The following is an 18,992-nucleotide window of genomic DNA, read 5'->3' as shown; positions in this document are numbered from 1 at the left end:
TTTCTTGGTGACAGGCACTCTATGGGTTTTATCTGTGTTAATTCACTTATACTTCTTATTGATTCTAGGAAGTAAGTACCAGGAAAAGAATCACTATATTGTCAAGGAAACCAAGGTATAGTGACTACTCTGAGTGAGCTCCTCAGAACCAAGAAAAGTCTCGGATGTATTAGTGAGAAAGATGTTTTGAGCTGCATTATAGGATGGCTCAAGAAGTTAGTTATGAAAGAAATTGATTATAAACATTTGTATCAAAACCTTAAATATATGCTCCTCACATAAGAAAATTAAAACAAATTGCTACGGTCTGAATGGGTTTTCCCAGCCCTCACCAAGTTACATACTGAAATGTAGTAGTCCACCTGATATTGATAGGTGGGCCTTCTGGAAGTGATTAAATCATGAGGCAGAGTCCTCCTAGAAGAGGATACGGTCTTTGTAAAAGAGCTTGAAGATGAGGTTTCTCAGTCCTTTTCCAACTCTCCCACTATTGAGGAAACATCCCGATAGCCCAGAGGTAGTAACATTGTTTTGGATAGTGATGACCCAGCACGTCAGCAGATATTGAACCTGATAGCAACTTTATTTTGGAGTTTTCAGATTCCAGAAATACACATCTAGTGTTTACATATTATCCATTTCTGGCAAGTTATTGTAACAGCATAATCAGATCTAGATACATGTTCATGTTTTAATAAACATTAATAAGTTAGTTTTATAAGCACTATCCTTGAAGAACATTCATACTCATATGTATGTGAGAGATGAAACCTCTTTGATATGCTTCTATGAAAAGGCTACACATACGCCAGTGATAATCTTTTGTACAAACTCTCTGGCTTAAGAATGTCTGTGTTTTCAAAGGAGCTAATATGGTAATGTCCAAGATTTAATATTTACTTGCCTAACTAGTATCTTTTGATCTCAGAATTTAGAATGATCTTCAGAATTTTAAAGATGGCAGGAGTGTCATATAAACCCTTGTCTTCTGAAGAAATGGAAACAAACAGTATTACTAAATAGGAAAATGAACTTGCAAGGACTTTGGTGCCCAGAAACTCCCTCAAATGAGTATGGAAACACACAATGTGTGTATTCTTTGTTTCAGGTAGTCTCAATGTGCACATCAAACCAGCAAGGGGCCCTGTTCTTCCAAAGATTCCCTGTTGACTGGGTCAAGTGGTTTGACAAGGTCATGTAGCTTTGTAAACTTAGCCTTAGTTTTCAACCCCATGCCTTTATCCAGAGTTCTTCTCAATCTATCTTAAAATGAATTATTAGGCTAATAACAAAACCCACTTGAAAAGCATTCATAACCTGTTAGTTATTTGGAAAAATTATTTGCCAGGAGTCTAAAAAATAAACTGGAAACTTTCAGCTCTCAGATTTCTTCATAAGTATTTCAAAATTTCTCAACAGTCATTTCAGCCAAAACTGTATGGATTTTAAACGAGACTGTGTATACAGACAAAACCATTACCACTATTAAAACAGTGCAGGTCCACATGGGATACCAGAATAGCAGCTTTAAGTTTTGCTGACACTACTTTAGCATTATGGCTTTACCACTTCTCACAATTAACAATACAGAGAGCTCTCACCTTTTAAAAAGTGATCTTTTTGTGTATATTATGCATTCATGTCTATGAGTATAACGTTTGTGCCTTTGTGCGTGTGTTTGACAGAGTAGGTGTGAATGTGCCATTGTGTACAAGTACAAGTCAAATACAAGTACAACCTCAAATATCAATCCTCACCTTCTACATTGTTTGGGGCAGAGGCTCTTGTTTTCCAGTACACTACATATACAGCCCGCATGGCCATGAATTCCTAGAGAACCTCCTGTCTCTGCCTCCTGTTTTGCCATGGGAGCTCTGAGATTAGAGACATGAGCTGATAAGCCAAGTTTTATGTTGTTTCTAGGGATTAAAACTCAAATCCTCTTGTTTGTGTGACAAGCATATTATTCACTGAGACAGCTCCGAGACCAATATTTCTATTTTTCATGCTTCCATTTACCTTCAGGAAATCGGGTCGTAACTAGCTTTCCAGGATAATTTGAACAGTATAGATAATAAAGCTGAAATCAGTGACATGGTGTTTACAACATCATAAACACTTATAGATAATCAGACCCACTCTAAGTTCTAATTGTTGTTATTGCACCAAAAAGTAGCATTTTGTCTTATATTTAGGCTTGGACAGTAGCTTTTTAAAAAAGTCTTTGCCAATATGGCCCTTAAATTAAAATGCTAATTATAATATTTCTGATGAAAAGTTAGCACTAATGCTAGTGAAGATGAATGAGGTTTCTCAAACCCCCTGCTTAAGTGGAGCTCGTCAGAGTGGCAACTGGCCTTGTCAAATATTCACCTGTGTTTCTCCACCTATTTTGCTCAGATGTGCAACAACTGATGATGATCTTCTGTATTTTGACTCTCTGTATTTGTTCTGCGTTTCTTCAGTACAGGTTAATTAGTGATCTAGAGATGTCAGGAGCATCCCCACTTCCAACAGCTTAAGGAGCAGCTGGAACTATAAAGAATTCCTGATCCCTTTCAGCTTTTACCCCTTTTACAATATCAATGGAAGGAGGGAAAAGTTTACACTACTTAACAAGACAAAGACAATGTATGTCATTGCATCCATTTCTGTTTCTTCTCTAAGGAAGAACTTCTGCAAAAACCATATGAAAAGAGCAGCTTACATTACCAGGAAAAGTATTACAAAACCATCCTAATTAAAACCCTCAACCACAGTCACTTCAGTTAGCAGAAAGAGATAGCAGTGCACATTAACCTTTATAAGCCAGGCTAATGTCAATTCCCATTTTCATTTGATCCTGTGTTGTCCAAGCTACCTACACCAAGGAGCCTCAGTTAGTGGCTGGCTATGCAGTTCTTGTGCATAGCATTCTCCCATCTAAGACTGAGAAAATGAATGACTGTCACCTGGAGTATTTCCAGGTTAGAAGGGCTTGATCTCAGATAAGATGATGTTCATGGCTATAATCTAGATTAAAGCTCTCCATCTAGCCCATAAATTTCAATTTAATTCTTCTAACCTTTTGCATAACAGAGCATTGGGAGACTTTGGTTTCTAGGTCAGCTCTAGATTTAGGGTGTATCTGTGGGCACAGAGTTATAAAAAGGCAGATTTTAGTCTGAGTCAAGTGCCTCTGCTTCTGCACTGTAAAAATGGCCTAAGAATAAAATGGACATACGTTTCCAACTGTCATAATAAATGCACCAGTGCTCCCCTCTGCCTGCCATCTCAACACCCTTTCTTCTAAGATGTAACAAATAATAGGCTAAGAAAAATTATTGCAAAGTATCAAAAGTACAGGGATTTGGTATTGAGGAAAGTAAAAGCTGACAGGTGGCTCGTTAGTCTCTTGCTTATTTATTTATTTACTTCCATATTTATTTGGCCAATTAAAGAAAGATTTGGTTCTCCTGTGTGTGATTTAGTTTTGCTCCTGATTTATTGTGATAATGATTTTATAGATAAGAAACTACTATTTTTTTTTTTTTTACATTTTAGAATGAACTCATAGAGCTAAATTGTAAAACATTATCTTCAGCCACCCACAAACATCAGCTTGAATTTCTCAACAGGACTTAAAATGAATAAGTTACCAATGTGACCTAATCCTGCCTCAGCTGTCACTGGCGATTCTTGATAAGTTCGTCAGTCTTCTCAGGATGGAAGAAGATTGACATTTGAATATCACTGTTTTTGGCCACTAGAAAGAGACATTACAATTTCTTTCCAACATTAAAACTAACGTGATAGAATTTTACAGTTCATCAGTACCAAACAAGGCCCATGTGAGACAAAAGCAGGTTGCAGGTGCATACTTAGTTAAATGATTAAAAAAAATTTGTTTAACTCCCAATACTGGGAATTAATATACTGTTGCCTTTTATGCATATCAAAAGTGCTTTAACATTTTAATTCATATTTGATTTGTATGTGTGTCCATTCAGGCATGTGCCATAGTGTTGTGGAGGTCAGAAGTCAACTTGCATCCTTCCACTATGTGGATCCTGGGATTGAACTCAGGTCCTTGGGAACTGGCTTTGCCCACTAGTCCAATTGTCTGAAACCAAGACAGTTTTCAAGATAGGAGCTATTAAATAAGGTGGTTACTACCATAGATTTTTAAAAGCAGAAAAGTAAAAAAAAAAAAAAAAAGTATATGCTTGAACCACTGTAGATGAGACTGTTTGCATTGTGAATTCCTAAGAGGATTAATCAGAAGCCAGTGCTATCCAATATTTTCTAAAGCAACTGCAAGAGATTAAACAGAGAGCCTTCGAGCATGAAGAGTCAATGGTGACAAATGTGGAATGTGGCAAGTGGTAGCTCAGGTTGCCTGTTATGACATGTGAAAAGGATTAGGTGGCATGAAGAAAATATTTTCTAAGGTCTTTCAATCTAATGATTTTCTATAGGCTAAAGGACTACAGAAATTGTGATCGTCAGGAATGAACTCCCAGATGTTTTAGTTTGGTACATGCAGGGATTGATTATTGGAAGGAGGGGGGCAGAAAGAACCCTCCTGGGTCTGCTGAGGAGCATCCCTCTCATTCATCATCCCCTCTGGGATGCACTTCTGACTGCAAGTGTGAGAGATGGATTACAAAGCAGTTCACAGATCCCATACCCTCTGTATTCCCAAGGTGCTTAGTTTCTGTTCATCAGCACATCATTGACTCCTAACTGTACCCTATCTCTAGTAAGCATATCTGGATTTATTCACAGAAACCCCTTTTCTTGCTTTTTAAATAAGTAATTAGTGTTACTGAAAATCACCAGTTCACTCATAACTATCAGCAATCATAGGTAAGTTGAGCATTGCTTCCCACAAAGAAACCGGTATATTTTGAAGTCTTGATGGAGGGATGCTGCTGTGGTAGCAATGGCAACATGTTGCGAGTGATTCACTTTTGTAAGAAAGAAAAGTTGCCAAAACTGTGCCTGGTTTTGAGGTAAATGTTTTCACAGATGGTTAACAATCCTACTTTCCCATGCAAATATTTAAACCCTAGAAAACAACAATTTGAATAATATATGCATTTTCTTACCTTCTATTGCTGATAAGAGAACCCTAGAGTGATCATATGCAATGACATTTGCATATCTGTTCTTTGGTTTGTTTACTTCCAAGTTTGAGTGTTCCCATGTGAATTGCTGGCCAGGGTCAATTGACTATAAAAGAAAAACAGTGCACACAAAGTCAATACTGAAAAACATAGAATTAAGGCATTTATCACAAGACATGGACATGGTTTAAAAAGAAATTCCAAAACCACACTTCATAAGGTTGATTTTAATTAAGAAGCTGAACACTAGCATAACCTACATAGCATAAACTATATGCCAACAAATATCATAAGAGACATTAACAATCACCAATATTAACCCAAATGAAAAGTATCAATGTAGAAGTTCTGTTAATATTAGAACAGCAGGGCTGTGTCTTACTTTTCCATTTCTTTCTCTGCTGCTGTAGTTTACAAGTCATTTTAGCTCAACATTCCATCTGGTGCTGTGAACAAAATTTGCCTGGAATACTCCTCCTTTTCTTTCCTGTTGGACCCCGCACATAGGCACATAGTTTCAGCTGACTGGAATACTCTTTCCCAGTCTTAGGAGCTGGACCTGTGCACACAGTTTCAGCTGACTGGAGTACTCTTTCCGAGTCTTTCCTGCTGGACTTACACACACACAGAGTCTTAGGAGCTGGACCTGCACATACACAGTCTTAGGAGCTGGACCTGCACACACATAGTCTTCGGAGCTGGATCTGCACACACAGTCTTAGGAGCTGGATCTGCACACACACACAGTCTTAGGAGCTGGTGCCTGAACACACTTTCAGGTGACTGGCCTTGCCTCCGGCTCTGCTGTGCAAAGACAGGCTGTGCTTCTATTTCTCTGCCTATTTACTCCCATTTTCAGGGACATTTATGATTTTATCTGTTTCTTTATAACATACCATAGCCAATAACAGGGCAATTTGTGCAATCCAAACAGCTGACAGTGACCGTGAGGAAGGAAAGCTAGTAATCATCATCACAGTCAGAAAGACAACTTGCATCCCTACAGAAAGATTGGGTTGCTTTTCCCCTTATAATATTGTTTCTGTGTATCATCGTGTTTACCAAGTTTGCCTCCTTTTATCCCTGAGTTTTTTCTTATATTTGCTAATTTTCAACATTTTTTAATGTCATAGTTCAAGCAAAAACAATCTACAGTATGTACTATGTGGATACAAAATGCATTTTGTAGGTGACTCAACAATGATCAAAAAACTAATTTCAGGCTTAATTGCTTAACTGAAGAGTTTAAAACATTGATAGTCCAGGAAGGAGCTGTATGGCACATATGGAAATGTAGTCTTTGAGAAGGAAACCTAGAACATACAGGAAAATTGTAATGGATACTGGGTCATTATGCTTCACAACCAGTATAATTTAATTTTCTTAACTCTTAGGAGATGGCTACCCCCTCCCCCACATTTGGCAGATGAAGAAGTAGAAGGAAAGACTGAGTCAGTAAATCAGACCACTGAAGGTTTTCCCTGACAGGCAGTGGGCAGTGTGCTAACTGGTGTAAACTAACCTAGTTAAACCTGCAGCAGTGACTCAGACACTTTCAAATGTAGGCCAGAGAATCAACAGCTCACTACTAACTACTGCTTGGTAGTTACTAAGCACATGGCTGTGGAACTGTCCAGGATGCCACTGCAGAATGAAGAAACCCAAGACAGGAAACACATCTAAACACCACCATCCTTCACCTCCCAGCTTATCATCCTGTGTCATTCTGGGACAATTACATAAGAAATCAAGTTTTAAAAATGAGGTTGGCTTCACATGGATGATAGGACAGATGGGACACAGCTTACATTTATACTTGTTTTACACGGATCAAACAAACATTGATTAAATAATGCTGACTTGCCTTTGTGCAGCTCAGCACTCATCCATCTGTATCTATCTGTCTGACTGAACATTTAACAACACACAGCACAGGTCATTATTTTCTGAGCTTGTCAGAATGCTGAGAGCAGTAAACTCAGCAAAGAATAAGTGCAGAGAGCCGGTGAGGTATACTAACATCTTTTATACTTAAAAAAGAAAAGAAAACAAAAACAGAAAAGTGCTTTGAAAATCACCTTTCCATTATCCATGTAAGAAAGGCAAAGAAATTGTAAATAACTGAAACTCTCTTTCCTCATTTTTTTTCTCCTTTCATGGTGCTGGTGATGACACAGGAACTTTGCTTCTGTGAACTCTAGCCTCTTGTGTTGCACTCTCTTAAGGGTGAATATCACGGCCAACACGGACAAACAGCAGCATAGATGCTGGCTGATAGGGAAGGTGATTTCTATTTCAACCTCAGATATTTAGCTGTCCACCCTGACCATGCAGCTCCCTATTAGAAATTAAGATGAGGTCATTGGAATAATTTGAAATTAACACCCTTTCATCCAGTGGACCCACCGATTCTTTTCCTGCTTTTGGCCTACTGCTTGTGTGCTCTTTTCTGTTCAATTCTCCTGTCACTGTCACTCTGGGTCAAACAAGCTTCCTTTTAATGTTGATGCATTTTTTAGCACTCAAAGAACCCATCTTCACCTCCCTCAGCTAGAGTGATGGCGAGGTTTCCTTTAGTCTCTGAAGAGTTTTGAAGCCTGGAGGTACAGCGGGCAGACTTATTTTACTAAAAGTTCATGGGTTTTTATATTTCATAAACTATATGAAATCTGCATACTATTTTGTCACAGAATTAATAAATAGGATTGCTTCATAGTATTTATAATTTATTTGTCTAGCCAGTCAATGGACCCTTCAACCCCATAACCCAGATGTATGCTATGTAACAACAGCTTGATCAAGATGTCAAAGGGTTTCACATCCCTTTCACATCACAGGGACCTAGGCAGACTGCCCCTCTTCGCCATAATTTCAGACACAATCATTTTAATGCTAACAGACTTTCAAATCAGTTGCTTCTGGGATGGATGGGAACAGATGCAAGGAAATTTCCCTTGTGGGTAATTCAAAGAAGAAAGGCAGTCGCAAGTAGACACTTGCTAATATCAAATGGTTGGTCTCAATGTCTAAAATTGTTTTCCTCAACTACAACTTTGTCTTAAAATGAGTAAGTGGAAGAATAAACTACATGTACCACATTAAGTTCCAATTGTGTTCTATGTTTTCATTAAAAAGCCACAATAAAAATGTAAGTGTTCCTATCCAAAAGCTATGTAATACTTGTGTTAACTCATTTAATTTTAAATAAAAATCTTATGTGTGGGTATCATAGTTATAGTAATGATTGTAATGATTGAGGTGTCCAAAGGTAGATGTTTTGTTCATAATGAAATAGATACTAGGCAGAAAGGTCACATTTGTTGTGTTTCCTTTCTAGCTGAGTCAAAGCTTACGTGGTGGTTTCATACCCACTCCTCTGCTGGTTCTTAAATACAATGCATGGAAAGTTGGAACCAAAATTCTGTAAAGAACTGCTGATCTCTCTGTTTGTGATTCTAAGCACAGGACAGAAACCTCATATATTTGCACAACAGATTATAGTCCTTGAGTGACACTCCCTGGGCATGACCTTTTTTTGTTCGTAGTGCTGAGGTCATCACTTTAAAACAACATTCTTTAGTGGTTTTCTAAAATCCAACCTTTGGGCCAAAAGAAAAATATAATTTCCATTTACAAAATACCACACAATCCATAATCATAAGGACTCAGTATTACACTTCATCCTTCACATTAGCCAAGAGAAAAACCTCAAAATATTCCTTTAGAGACTCATCAAAGAACTACCACAAAAATAAGAGTCATACTGCTTTTCTTTGTGTGTATGTGTTTGTAAACCAAATAACAAAAATTGAATTATATAGGAGGACAAGACCAACTATGTTACTAGTCAAACAAGGGTCCAGACCTTTTTATTTTTTAACTGGAACTGAACTTTCAATGACCTTAGCTTCTGGAGAAATTCTAGCTTTCTACATAGTTCAGCTGGTTCTTCCACAGTGTGGCTCACTCTCACGGCATTCTTATGTCCCTTTTGAGGTTAGAATAGCAATCTGGAACTGGTTGTTAACTTTTATGGAAAGCAGTTTCTCCTTTTCATTTATTTTTATTCATATCTTCTCTCCATTCCATTTGAAAATGGGAAATTGATGTATATATCCATGTGAACAAAACACATGCTTACATAGTTGGGAAGGGCTATATTTTCCACAGTTAGCAATTGCCAGGAGAACATTCTTCCAAGAAAAGAACATGCATTTAGTTGAAGCTAACAATCCCTCATAAGCGAGAATTTGAGATGAGGTGGAAAGTAAAATCAATGTCTGAAAGACAAGGGTGAGGCTGTTGTTTCCAGCTCTGCTTCGCAGCAGCAAGTTAAGTAACCTAAGTCTATATCTTCTGTGTCCCTTCCCTCTGTGTCCCTTCCCTCTTGCCTTTTCCTTCACCCATGTGTCAGGTTTGTGCCCTCATTTTCTTCTTGCCACTTTTATCCAGTTAGTTATCAGCTCTTGTTGAGCCTTTCCCTGTAATAGCATCTCTGATACAGGCTACGATAACAGTGTGAAGAACTGAAACAGGATTTTTCTAGGTTATTAGTGTTAATAAATGGACATAGAAGCTTTCTTCCTTGAACAGAAGAAGAGATGTATACAATTCATAAAAAAGTTTATAAATGAACCACTCTTGTCCAATGTAGTAAAAAAATGCTTCTGGCAGACATTTCTTCATGCACAATTTGCCTTCAGGTAATAGAATTGCATCAAGGATTTACATTGTCAGATAGTTAGATTTGGAATTTAGAGCATAGTTTGTAATGAATATAAAACTTTATTTAGAAAGTATTACTTATTCTTATATTTTTTAGAGCTATGACATGTGGAGGAAGTAGAAAGAGTAACTATGCCCCTAGTAAGACACTCAGCTATGTGAGGTATTGAAGTGACTCTCCCTTACACTGTCACAGCAGTACAGATAAGTCACTGTTTTCCTATATGGCTCCACTCCTAGAAGTACTTTTAAATGATCTTAACAGGCTAGAGAGCCAGCAGAATGAAAACAGTAACAAAAGCCCTGAATAGCCCTTACCTTTCCAAGGCAATGCAATGTGGGCTCTGGAACTGGGATCACTCTTTTTATTCATGATTGTAAAAATGATCATTTTTTGAGAGATCTCTTCAAATTAAGAGTTTGAAAGAAATACAACTTTAAGAAGTAGAAATTAAATATTCCTCAATTATTGACAAAAAAAATGTTCCTGAAGGTGGTCAAAAGCAGAAGAAAGACACTCTTGTACCCAAAGGCAATGTTTTAGAGGGGTGAGACCAGGAACATGTTTAATCCGTTTATTAAGATTGCTAGCTATTATCTCCTACATCAGATGAATGAGCAATAAGGGGTAGACAGCTGGGTGCAGTGACCCACTTTTAATCCCAGCACGTGGGAGACCAGCCTGGACTAACGAACAAGTTGGGGGGGGATTTACAGTTCGTTCATAAGGGCTTTGTAATAGAGAAAAATTTCAGAAACACAGTTTACACACCAGTATCTCTCATGACATTTGGAAATGTGAAAAGAATTACATGGCTTGCAGACTGTTTTCAGGCAGAAAAATTCTGTTAGAAATTATTTAATTATTTAATCTTCTCTAAGAGACTGAATTAATAAAATGTGACTATAAAAGTTTATAGAAAGAAACCACTTCAGCAATCAATTCAAAGACTATATTAATTTATTAATTAAAATAGGTTATATATTCTCAGGAACACTAGAGATTGATAGTTGTGCTCTGCTACAAAACAATCATCTATTCAATATAATCCATGTACATCATTAAACTAATTCACATATGAATCTTCCCTTTCCTGAAAGTACAAGGCCACCAGGTTTTGGTACTGAGTGGTGCCAAATAAAAAGGGTAATACCTGTTTGCTAATATTGATGAATCTGTATCAGTCCTCCAGAATGAAGGCAAAGAATGTGTTGAAAAGTTTGAACTGGAAAGTAGCACAGCTTACCCCTTCTACATGTATGGTAGAAGAGTCCCTGTCTACCATCACTTAGCAAGCTAATAGAACTTCTTTCCCTACTTCATGCCAATTGTATCTACATCCTTATGGAATTATGAAAGGTAGGCAGTTGCTTTGTCATTAAAGCAAAGCAATTCATTTTTTGTGCCTCTACTTATTACGTAACAACATGTCCAACTCTACCATTTGCAACCTAATCTACTTTATAGCAGAAATGACAAAATAGAGACAAGTAGCTACATGCATTGCTAACTTTTCACTTTCCACTTGATAATCAAGACCTGCTCATTTATAAAACCACCACATTAGTAAATTGTAAAATGGGGGAGCAATTGATGAATGGATAGCTTGATTTCATGATATTGCTAGAGCAAGGAACAAACAACACTATAAAGAACACAGCAGATACAAACCATAATGAGGTTTGTAAAGAGACATTAGTGAACTCTAATCAATAGTATTAATTCTTCATAAAATGTAGAAAGTTTAATGAGATTTTAAACATCATTTTGTTTTACTTTGTATTCTGTAGTCAAAATGTGTATTAGCCTTTCAGTATTGTTTTTGCTTGCCATTTATTAGGAAGGTTTTTTTATTCATTTTGTTTTGCTTTTGTGTTAAATCATTTATCCTTTCTCATACAAAGAGATGAACTTCAAAACTGAAAAATAAGACTTTTGTTAATGTTTAATCAATATCTTGTTTTCTGAATCAGAAAATTAAAAAAATTCTGCATCCAAACTGAAATAAGAGTAATTGATGCTTTGTCCTTGCCTGGGCAGAATACATAGACTTACAAGCCATCCCTGAAAAAATTCCTCACCCCACTCTTATCCCCAAATGTGTTCAGTGTAGCTATCAGATGGAGACAGAGCTCCCAGCAGGTGCCTTTTGAGCAAGGCACACACAGGTCTGACTCCTGGCTGCTAACGTGATTACCCTTTGCAGGCAAGTAACAAGACACAGCACTACACATGGGCTTCAAATTAAAGAATCACACAACGAGGTCATTGCTCCTCATGCCCACAGTGTGTGGGTATTTTAGGAAGTATTTATACTCTAAGGTGTCATGTGTTCTTTCTTTCCTCTTATGTGTGACAAACTTAAAAAAAAAGCTGACAAAACCTAACAATCTATACTTTTAGTTCAATTTCATTCTAAACTGGAAAGTTGCTAACAAAAATGTGTTTTATTTAAAACATATATTGGCTTAAGATTGTAAAATTAAGGAACATACCTAGGAAAGTATCATGTTTCAAATTGCTTTGGTAATATTTCATTCAAATGCTTTTGAAAAACCAGAATCAATAAAGAATATTGTGGCTGGGTTTGGGGTTTATCTAATATTGTAACTCAATGTTTTCCACAGAGTGGATTTTAAGATATATATTTTAGAATGGATATATAGAGTCCTAGGCAGGATGCAAAATACAATGAGATACAGATAAATAAATCAGGTTTCCTCTTATGGTGTAATGACAATAAGCAGGTATTGGAAAATAGCAGTGAGGTATAAAACCAGTTAAAATAAGCTGAAAACTAAAGCCACGTGTGCCTACAATTGCATTTCTATGAGCCATTCTGTTTTCTTTTCTTCCTTATATTGAAAAAAGATTCCTTTTTCTCACAGGATGTATTCTGGTTAGGGTTTCTCCTCTTTCTACTCCTAGTTCCTCTGCATCTACCCTCCTATCCAGATCTACTCTTTTCTGTCTCTCATTAGAACACAAACAGGTTCCCGAGGGAGAATAATATTATATAATAAATAAAATATAGCATAGTACACTATCATATAATATGATAAGACAAAAACTAACACATTGGAATTGAACAAAACAAACAACCAGAGGCAAAGAAGCCCCAGGAGCAGACAGAAGAAACAGATACATTTATTTCTATACCATGGAATCCCATAAAAAAAACTGGAAGCCATAATATATATATATATATATATATATATATACACAAAGACAAGACAAAATATAAATATAGGATAGAAATTTTAAAATATAAGAGAAGTTGGAGCCCTCACATATAGTATTATGAGACAAAGGACCTTTACAAGTATTGTTGCATCCTTTTCTGCAGGCTATCTACTGCTGGACATACAAACAGTAGTTTGCTTTCCCAGGGAAACTCCCTTGATGAGACTAGATTTTTATTGCAAGTAGATACCAGTTGGAGATTGTTAAGATCCATTCTTAACTCTGGCATATATGAAACTCACTGTGAGATAGCCTCTGCAACAGGAAAGATGAACTTTGCACTTTCCCTCACTATTAGACTGATGACACAGTAGCAATTAGCTAGTTTCTACTTAGTTCAAATCTTCTGGATTGAAATGCATACCATTCTAATATAATGTAATTTTTAAAATTGTTTAAACAACTGTGCTCTACTGATATCTCAAGAACAGAACGCTGGGAGCTATGGAGAGAGCCTATAGGTTCTGATATGACAGAATGCCAAGGCTGAGTTATCATAAAGGCTGAGTTTAACCTTGATTATATGCTTGTTTATATCTGTATCCCTCATACACTTCTTAATGAGACCATCTTTCATTCTCTAATACCTGAATTCAAGCACTAAATTACATGGTCACTACAGGTTAGAGTCAGCGCAGACATTCTTAAACCCAAATCAGACAGCCTCACAGTCAAACCTGTGTTAGTATGACTTCATGTGTAACGAATTAGATGGCCAGCTCAGTTAAAAACCTGAATCTACAAACCCAATCATAGAGACAAGTGGGCAGCGGAAAGTAAAAGTATATTTATTCCTCCAGTATCCATCTCAACTTACTTAAAACTGGAGTATAACAATGTGTATTTAAGCCTGAAGGAGAGAAAGTGACTCACCCTTACTCAATGTATCTTTGAAACCTCAGCATAGAAAGGAAGGCAAAAAGAACAGGCCATGTACTTCTTAGCAAACTTCTTTTGGTTTCCATAAAGTCAAGACTTGAGCCTGTTGCCATTACTACTTTTCCCTTCCTTATTTTTATTTATTTATTTATTTATTTATTTATTTATTTATTTATTTATTGGAGACAGGGTTTCTCTGTGTAGCTTTTCAGCCTATCCTGGCACTCCCTCTGGTGACCAGGCTGGCCTTGAACTCACAGAGATCCTCCTGCCTCTGCCTCCCAAATTCTGGGATTAAAGGCATGCGCCACCAATGCTCGGCCCTTCCTTATTTTTTTACACTTACTTATTTTGTGTATATGTGCATTCATGTATGCATGTGGTGGGCAAATGCTATGGAGGATGTGCAGAGGCCTAAGGACAACTCTCCTTCTACTGTGTCGGTCTTTGGAAATGAATTCAGATCACCAGGCTTGGAAGTCAGCACCTTTACCTACTAAGCCATCCTGCTAGCTCTACTATTTTATTCTTTTGGGGAAGGGGAGAGGGTAAAAGGAACATGGTAGTGAGTAAGCTGTGTGAATACAGGCCCACCTGTGGAATAAAGACCATGGTTAGTCTGCTAATTTTATATCTTGATAATTCATTCTAGTCATGATCTTTTTTGCCTAATGTAATATTTTCTAGTATTCATAATCATCATTGGAAGAATAGGTATGATTACATCACAATATCTCGTTTTCTTAGTGCATCGGAAATGGAAGCACAGGCTTGTTCTACTATTTGAGTGTGTAAGCAGTTCAACTACACATTGTCAAATATGATGTACTTGAGAGGACATATATGGCATGGATCTTAAAAACTGCATGTATCAGCATGTCTAAACAAATGCTAAAGAAGTGATAAGAAACTTGGAAATCACAGACACATAGAAGATGGAGAGTCACGAGGAAGATGATCGGATCATGGATATCTGGGAATCTATTGGGATTATGTAACTGTGAAGGAAGTGTTTCCAGAATCCATTTATTATGTTTATAAAACCAAGAATCAAGTTCTAGAGGAAAATGTCCTCATCAGTGCTATTTTTGGTCTGAAAGTCTGGCTTAGACTTAATTCCTTTCATTATCTGAAGAATGCTTTTCCTACTGTGTGTTTTCTTCACACACTGACCCAGGCTTGCACCCAAAGATTTCCAAAGGCTGTATTGTAGATATACTAGGACATACTATATTCTACCTACAATTTTGAAGGTGGAAAAACAAGTATTTGCCCCAGACAACTGGATAGTAGACATGATGAAGAACAATTTCTATTTTTGAAAAGAAATTCTGGATAACCTTAACATAATAGGAGGCTGGTAAGTCAGTATGACAAGTATATAGCCAGTGAAACTGCTATTTTTCTACTGATAGAGACATACATATGTTCACAAGATAACAAAACTGTATTTTGGCTAAAGAGTATATACTACATACATGTATAGAAACACACTTCACTAGATACCTACTATTACAACAACACTCATCACTGGAATAAGGGCTTTCATAATCTTTTAATCACTTTCCTTATGCTATACCTGAATTCACCAGTTTCTAATTTGGAAGTATCCCACTGCTTTCCAAAATGAGAAGAAAAGTGGGTTTTAGGCCACTTTCCAGAAACCACACATTTGATTTCCTTGGTCTCATTAGAGACCCAGGCAGCAGATTTTAGAATTCAATAATTTGGATGGTATTTTGTACAATCCACGGCAGGTTTCTCACCTGGACCTTGGGGTCAAGGAAGGACACCTCATATGTGGATTTGCCATCAAGAAGGAGTTCTGAAAAGCCAGCACAAGACTAGTTCAACCCTTCCAACTCAAAAAAGAAGTTTAAATTCTTAGTTTGAGTTGAGGACTAACAGGTCTATCTACTTTCATCATTATACCTAAACCTTTCTTAATTCATAAAATAAAGAAGCAGATATTGCTTCCTATTGCTGATAAGGAAATGTAGGTTTGGATCCTGATGCCACTTTCCATGGGCACACTGGGAATTTTGGCTTTGAAGTCTGAGATCTTAATCACGACCCTCTAACATATACGCAATTTATAAATTTGCTATCATAAATCTTATTTAGAAACTGTGGACAGTAAGGAAAATAGATTAACTCCAGATGTCTCTGCCAGTTTGGGGTCTAATGATATACCCATACCACAGTCATTTCATTTCCAAAAATTCTGTGGTAATGAAAGACAAAACTACAGCTTTCCACATGGTGACATTTTTAGTAAAGTATTTTTTCCTTTAAATCCAATGGGAAAAAAGCATGAGATCTTTAGCACAATCTTTACCCTGTATAATTAGGAACAAAGAGATAAATTTCTACCCACACAACAGAGCATCTTTTTTTTTTTTTTTTTTTGGCCTCACACAAACACACACAGGAAATTCTGAGCAAAGGATGGAAGCTGATGTACACTCACTCCTTGGAACTGAAGAGGAATAATGGAGCACGGGACAGAATGGTATTGGCAGAGACCACTGAGAACGGTGAGACCAATAATTCACAAGTAACAGTCTGCACTAACAGCTTTAATGACCAATTTAATGGTTTAATGGATAGCACTTTAAAAGGATTTCTGGTACAAGCCTGCTGAAAGCTTGTCTTCAATAAATCTGTTATTAACAAAGCACTGGTTTGCTTCATATAACCATAGTTTAGTGAATCTGAATACAAAGAAACTATGACAGTTGCCATCCTGTATTATAGTCCTATATGGGGTTTCTGTACACTATTGTGGGAGAGATGTTCCCATACTTAAAACGTAAGTCGCCAGTGAAACAGGTTTCCACCAAGAGAGTGCAGTGTGAATTAAACAAACAAAAACCCACAACTATTGCATTTATGTGTGCAAAGATGATGCATGAGAAGCACCTGAAATTTAAACACAGATAAAAGAATGTGAACACACAACTGGCTATCTCTGAAATGGCTTGCCAAATTCTTCAGGAGGATGCATTTTCAATCATCCTTGTTTGACAGTATCACACTACTTACACTCACTTAAAATCCTTTAAAGTCAGGGATTGCCATGCTGTGCCCTTCATGGTGCATCTCACTCACTATTAAGTGTGATGGTTATAATCAGGCATGATACATAATCCTGAATTTCAGCCCTTGGTTGTTTGTCACTCTCCCTGTTGGGAGTTCTCAGTTCTGGCTTCACACTGGAATATTCCTTGTCTACACAAGATTTTCTAATAATTTCTGTTTTTGTACATCTTTCCTTTCTTAAAGGGTTTGCACCAATCCCACATTCCCAGTCCTTTTTTGTTTTTTTTTTGTGTGTGTGTGTTTGTGTGTGTGTGTGTGTGTGTGTGTGTGTGTGTGTGTGTGTGTGTGTGGTTTTTCAAGACAGGGTTTCTCTGTAGCTTTGGAGCCTGTCCTGGAACTCTCTCTGTAGACCAGACTGGCCTGGAACTCACAGAGATCTGCCCGATTCTGCCTTCCAAGTGCTGGGATTAAAGGTGTGTGCCACCACCACCTGGCCCCAGTACACTTGAGAAGATTCTCAAGCATTTGCTCATATACCTAACATCCAACATTATAGTACACCCCTGTAGTAATTTGCTAAACATAATGTAGTATTCACACCTCAAAATTGTTTAACTTTATCATTATATTTTATGTGTGTAAGAAAGGGCCTCACACTATAGTCCACACTGGCCTGGGATTCTCCATGTAGTCCTGGCTAACTTCAAAATGACAAGTATCCTGTACATGACTCCTGATTACAGGCTACAGGCATGCTCCAATAGAACTAATCTTTATTCCTTCAATTTCATGATAAGGTCCTATGCAGACAAATGGCACACTATATATCTCTGCCATTTTTGAAATAGCTACCCCTGTGTAGCTAAAACTGAAATATCCACAAATGCATGTGATTTTCATTCATCAAGTCATAAAATCCAGTTAAACAGTATGAGCCTGACAGGGAAGGAGTAGAAGAGACTCCAGAATATCTCCTCATCCACTCTGACAGCTATCAGTTTTTCAACATCAATTGCTAATACTATTAAAAGTGATTCATTGGCCAAACTTGCCTCAAATATATATCAAGTGAACAAGGCCAAGAATATGGTAAAAGATTCAAAATACTTCTTTTCAGATCCAGTGTTGGACATATCTAAACAGTCACAAACTTCCTAGGAAAATTATAGGTCTGTTTAGTCACCCCTTATGTCATTGTAAAATGGATGCCTTTCACAAAACAAAAATTTTGATTACCATATCAACAATTAGAAGCAAATGAGATCTTCACTCTGGAAAATATCTGACTTTATTTCAAACATATTTTGCTTTCTAAGAGATATTTTAGAGAGGAGATAGTCTGCTTTTACTGTGCTGAATATGTCTAACTCTAGGTGGAAGATTCATTCTGAAAATATAACAGGATAGCAACAAAATCCAAGGAGACTGACCATTCTTGCAAAAAGCAATGTGGGCAAAGAAATGAACATACATGGTATGCTCTGAAAGACAAACCCTCCTTTTCCAAGACAGATATAAAAAAAAAAAAAAAACAAAAAAACAAGCAGATCACCTTAACCAGTTATTTGGAGAGTGAGCGAACATAAAAAGATCTATATGATACTATGGCAGTACCCACATTTCTCTCCACAGCCCTGAATTTTATCCAGCTGGGGAAATTTGGTTGAAATTGTAGCATACAGTGCCGTGCTTCTTAACCGCTCCCACAGTCTACAGAAACATTAAGCTGTTCTGCCAGGGAAACATAATAAAGAACAAATGCTGTTCCCTAATCTCATTTTACATACACTCAAGCAACAGAACATGAGGGGGAAAATGAATTTCTCTGAGATGGCTCCAAAAGCACAGGAGTCTGAAGTTCTGATTTTTCTGTCCATGGAATGAGCAAATACAGACATTGAAGAACAGCTTGGAGGCCTTTGCTCCTGCTCTAACTGCACTAAACCTCTGAGCTTCCTGAATTTGGGGGGGGGGACATGTCACCCCTCCCCAGT

At 37.2% G+C, this 18,992-nt stretch overlaps 1 protein-coding gene across 1 annotated transcript in view; it reads right to left on the bottom strand.

Annotated features, from left to right (window-relative positions):
• The window catches only part of Ptprd (protein tyrosine phosphatase receptor type D), a 366,069-nt gene that overhangs the window by 62,749 nt on the left and 284,328 nt on the right, over window positions 1-18,992 (bottom strand). Inside the window, 1 exon segment of the mRNA XM_035438957.1 lies at window positions 5,091-5,214. Within this exon segment, the coding sequence (XP_035294848.1) occupies window positions 5,091-5,214 (124 nt within the window).

This window comes from Cricetulus griseus, chromosome 2 (genome assembly GCF_003668045.3).
Source record: "Cricetulus griseus strain 17A/GY chromosome 2, alternate assembly CriGri-PICRH-1.0, whole genome shotgun sequence".
Taxonomy (NCBI): Eukaryota; Metazoa; Chordata; class Mammalia; order Rodentia; family Cricetidae; genus Cricetulus; species Cricetulus griseus.
This window is presented reverse-complemented; position numbering and strand designations above follow the sequence as displayed.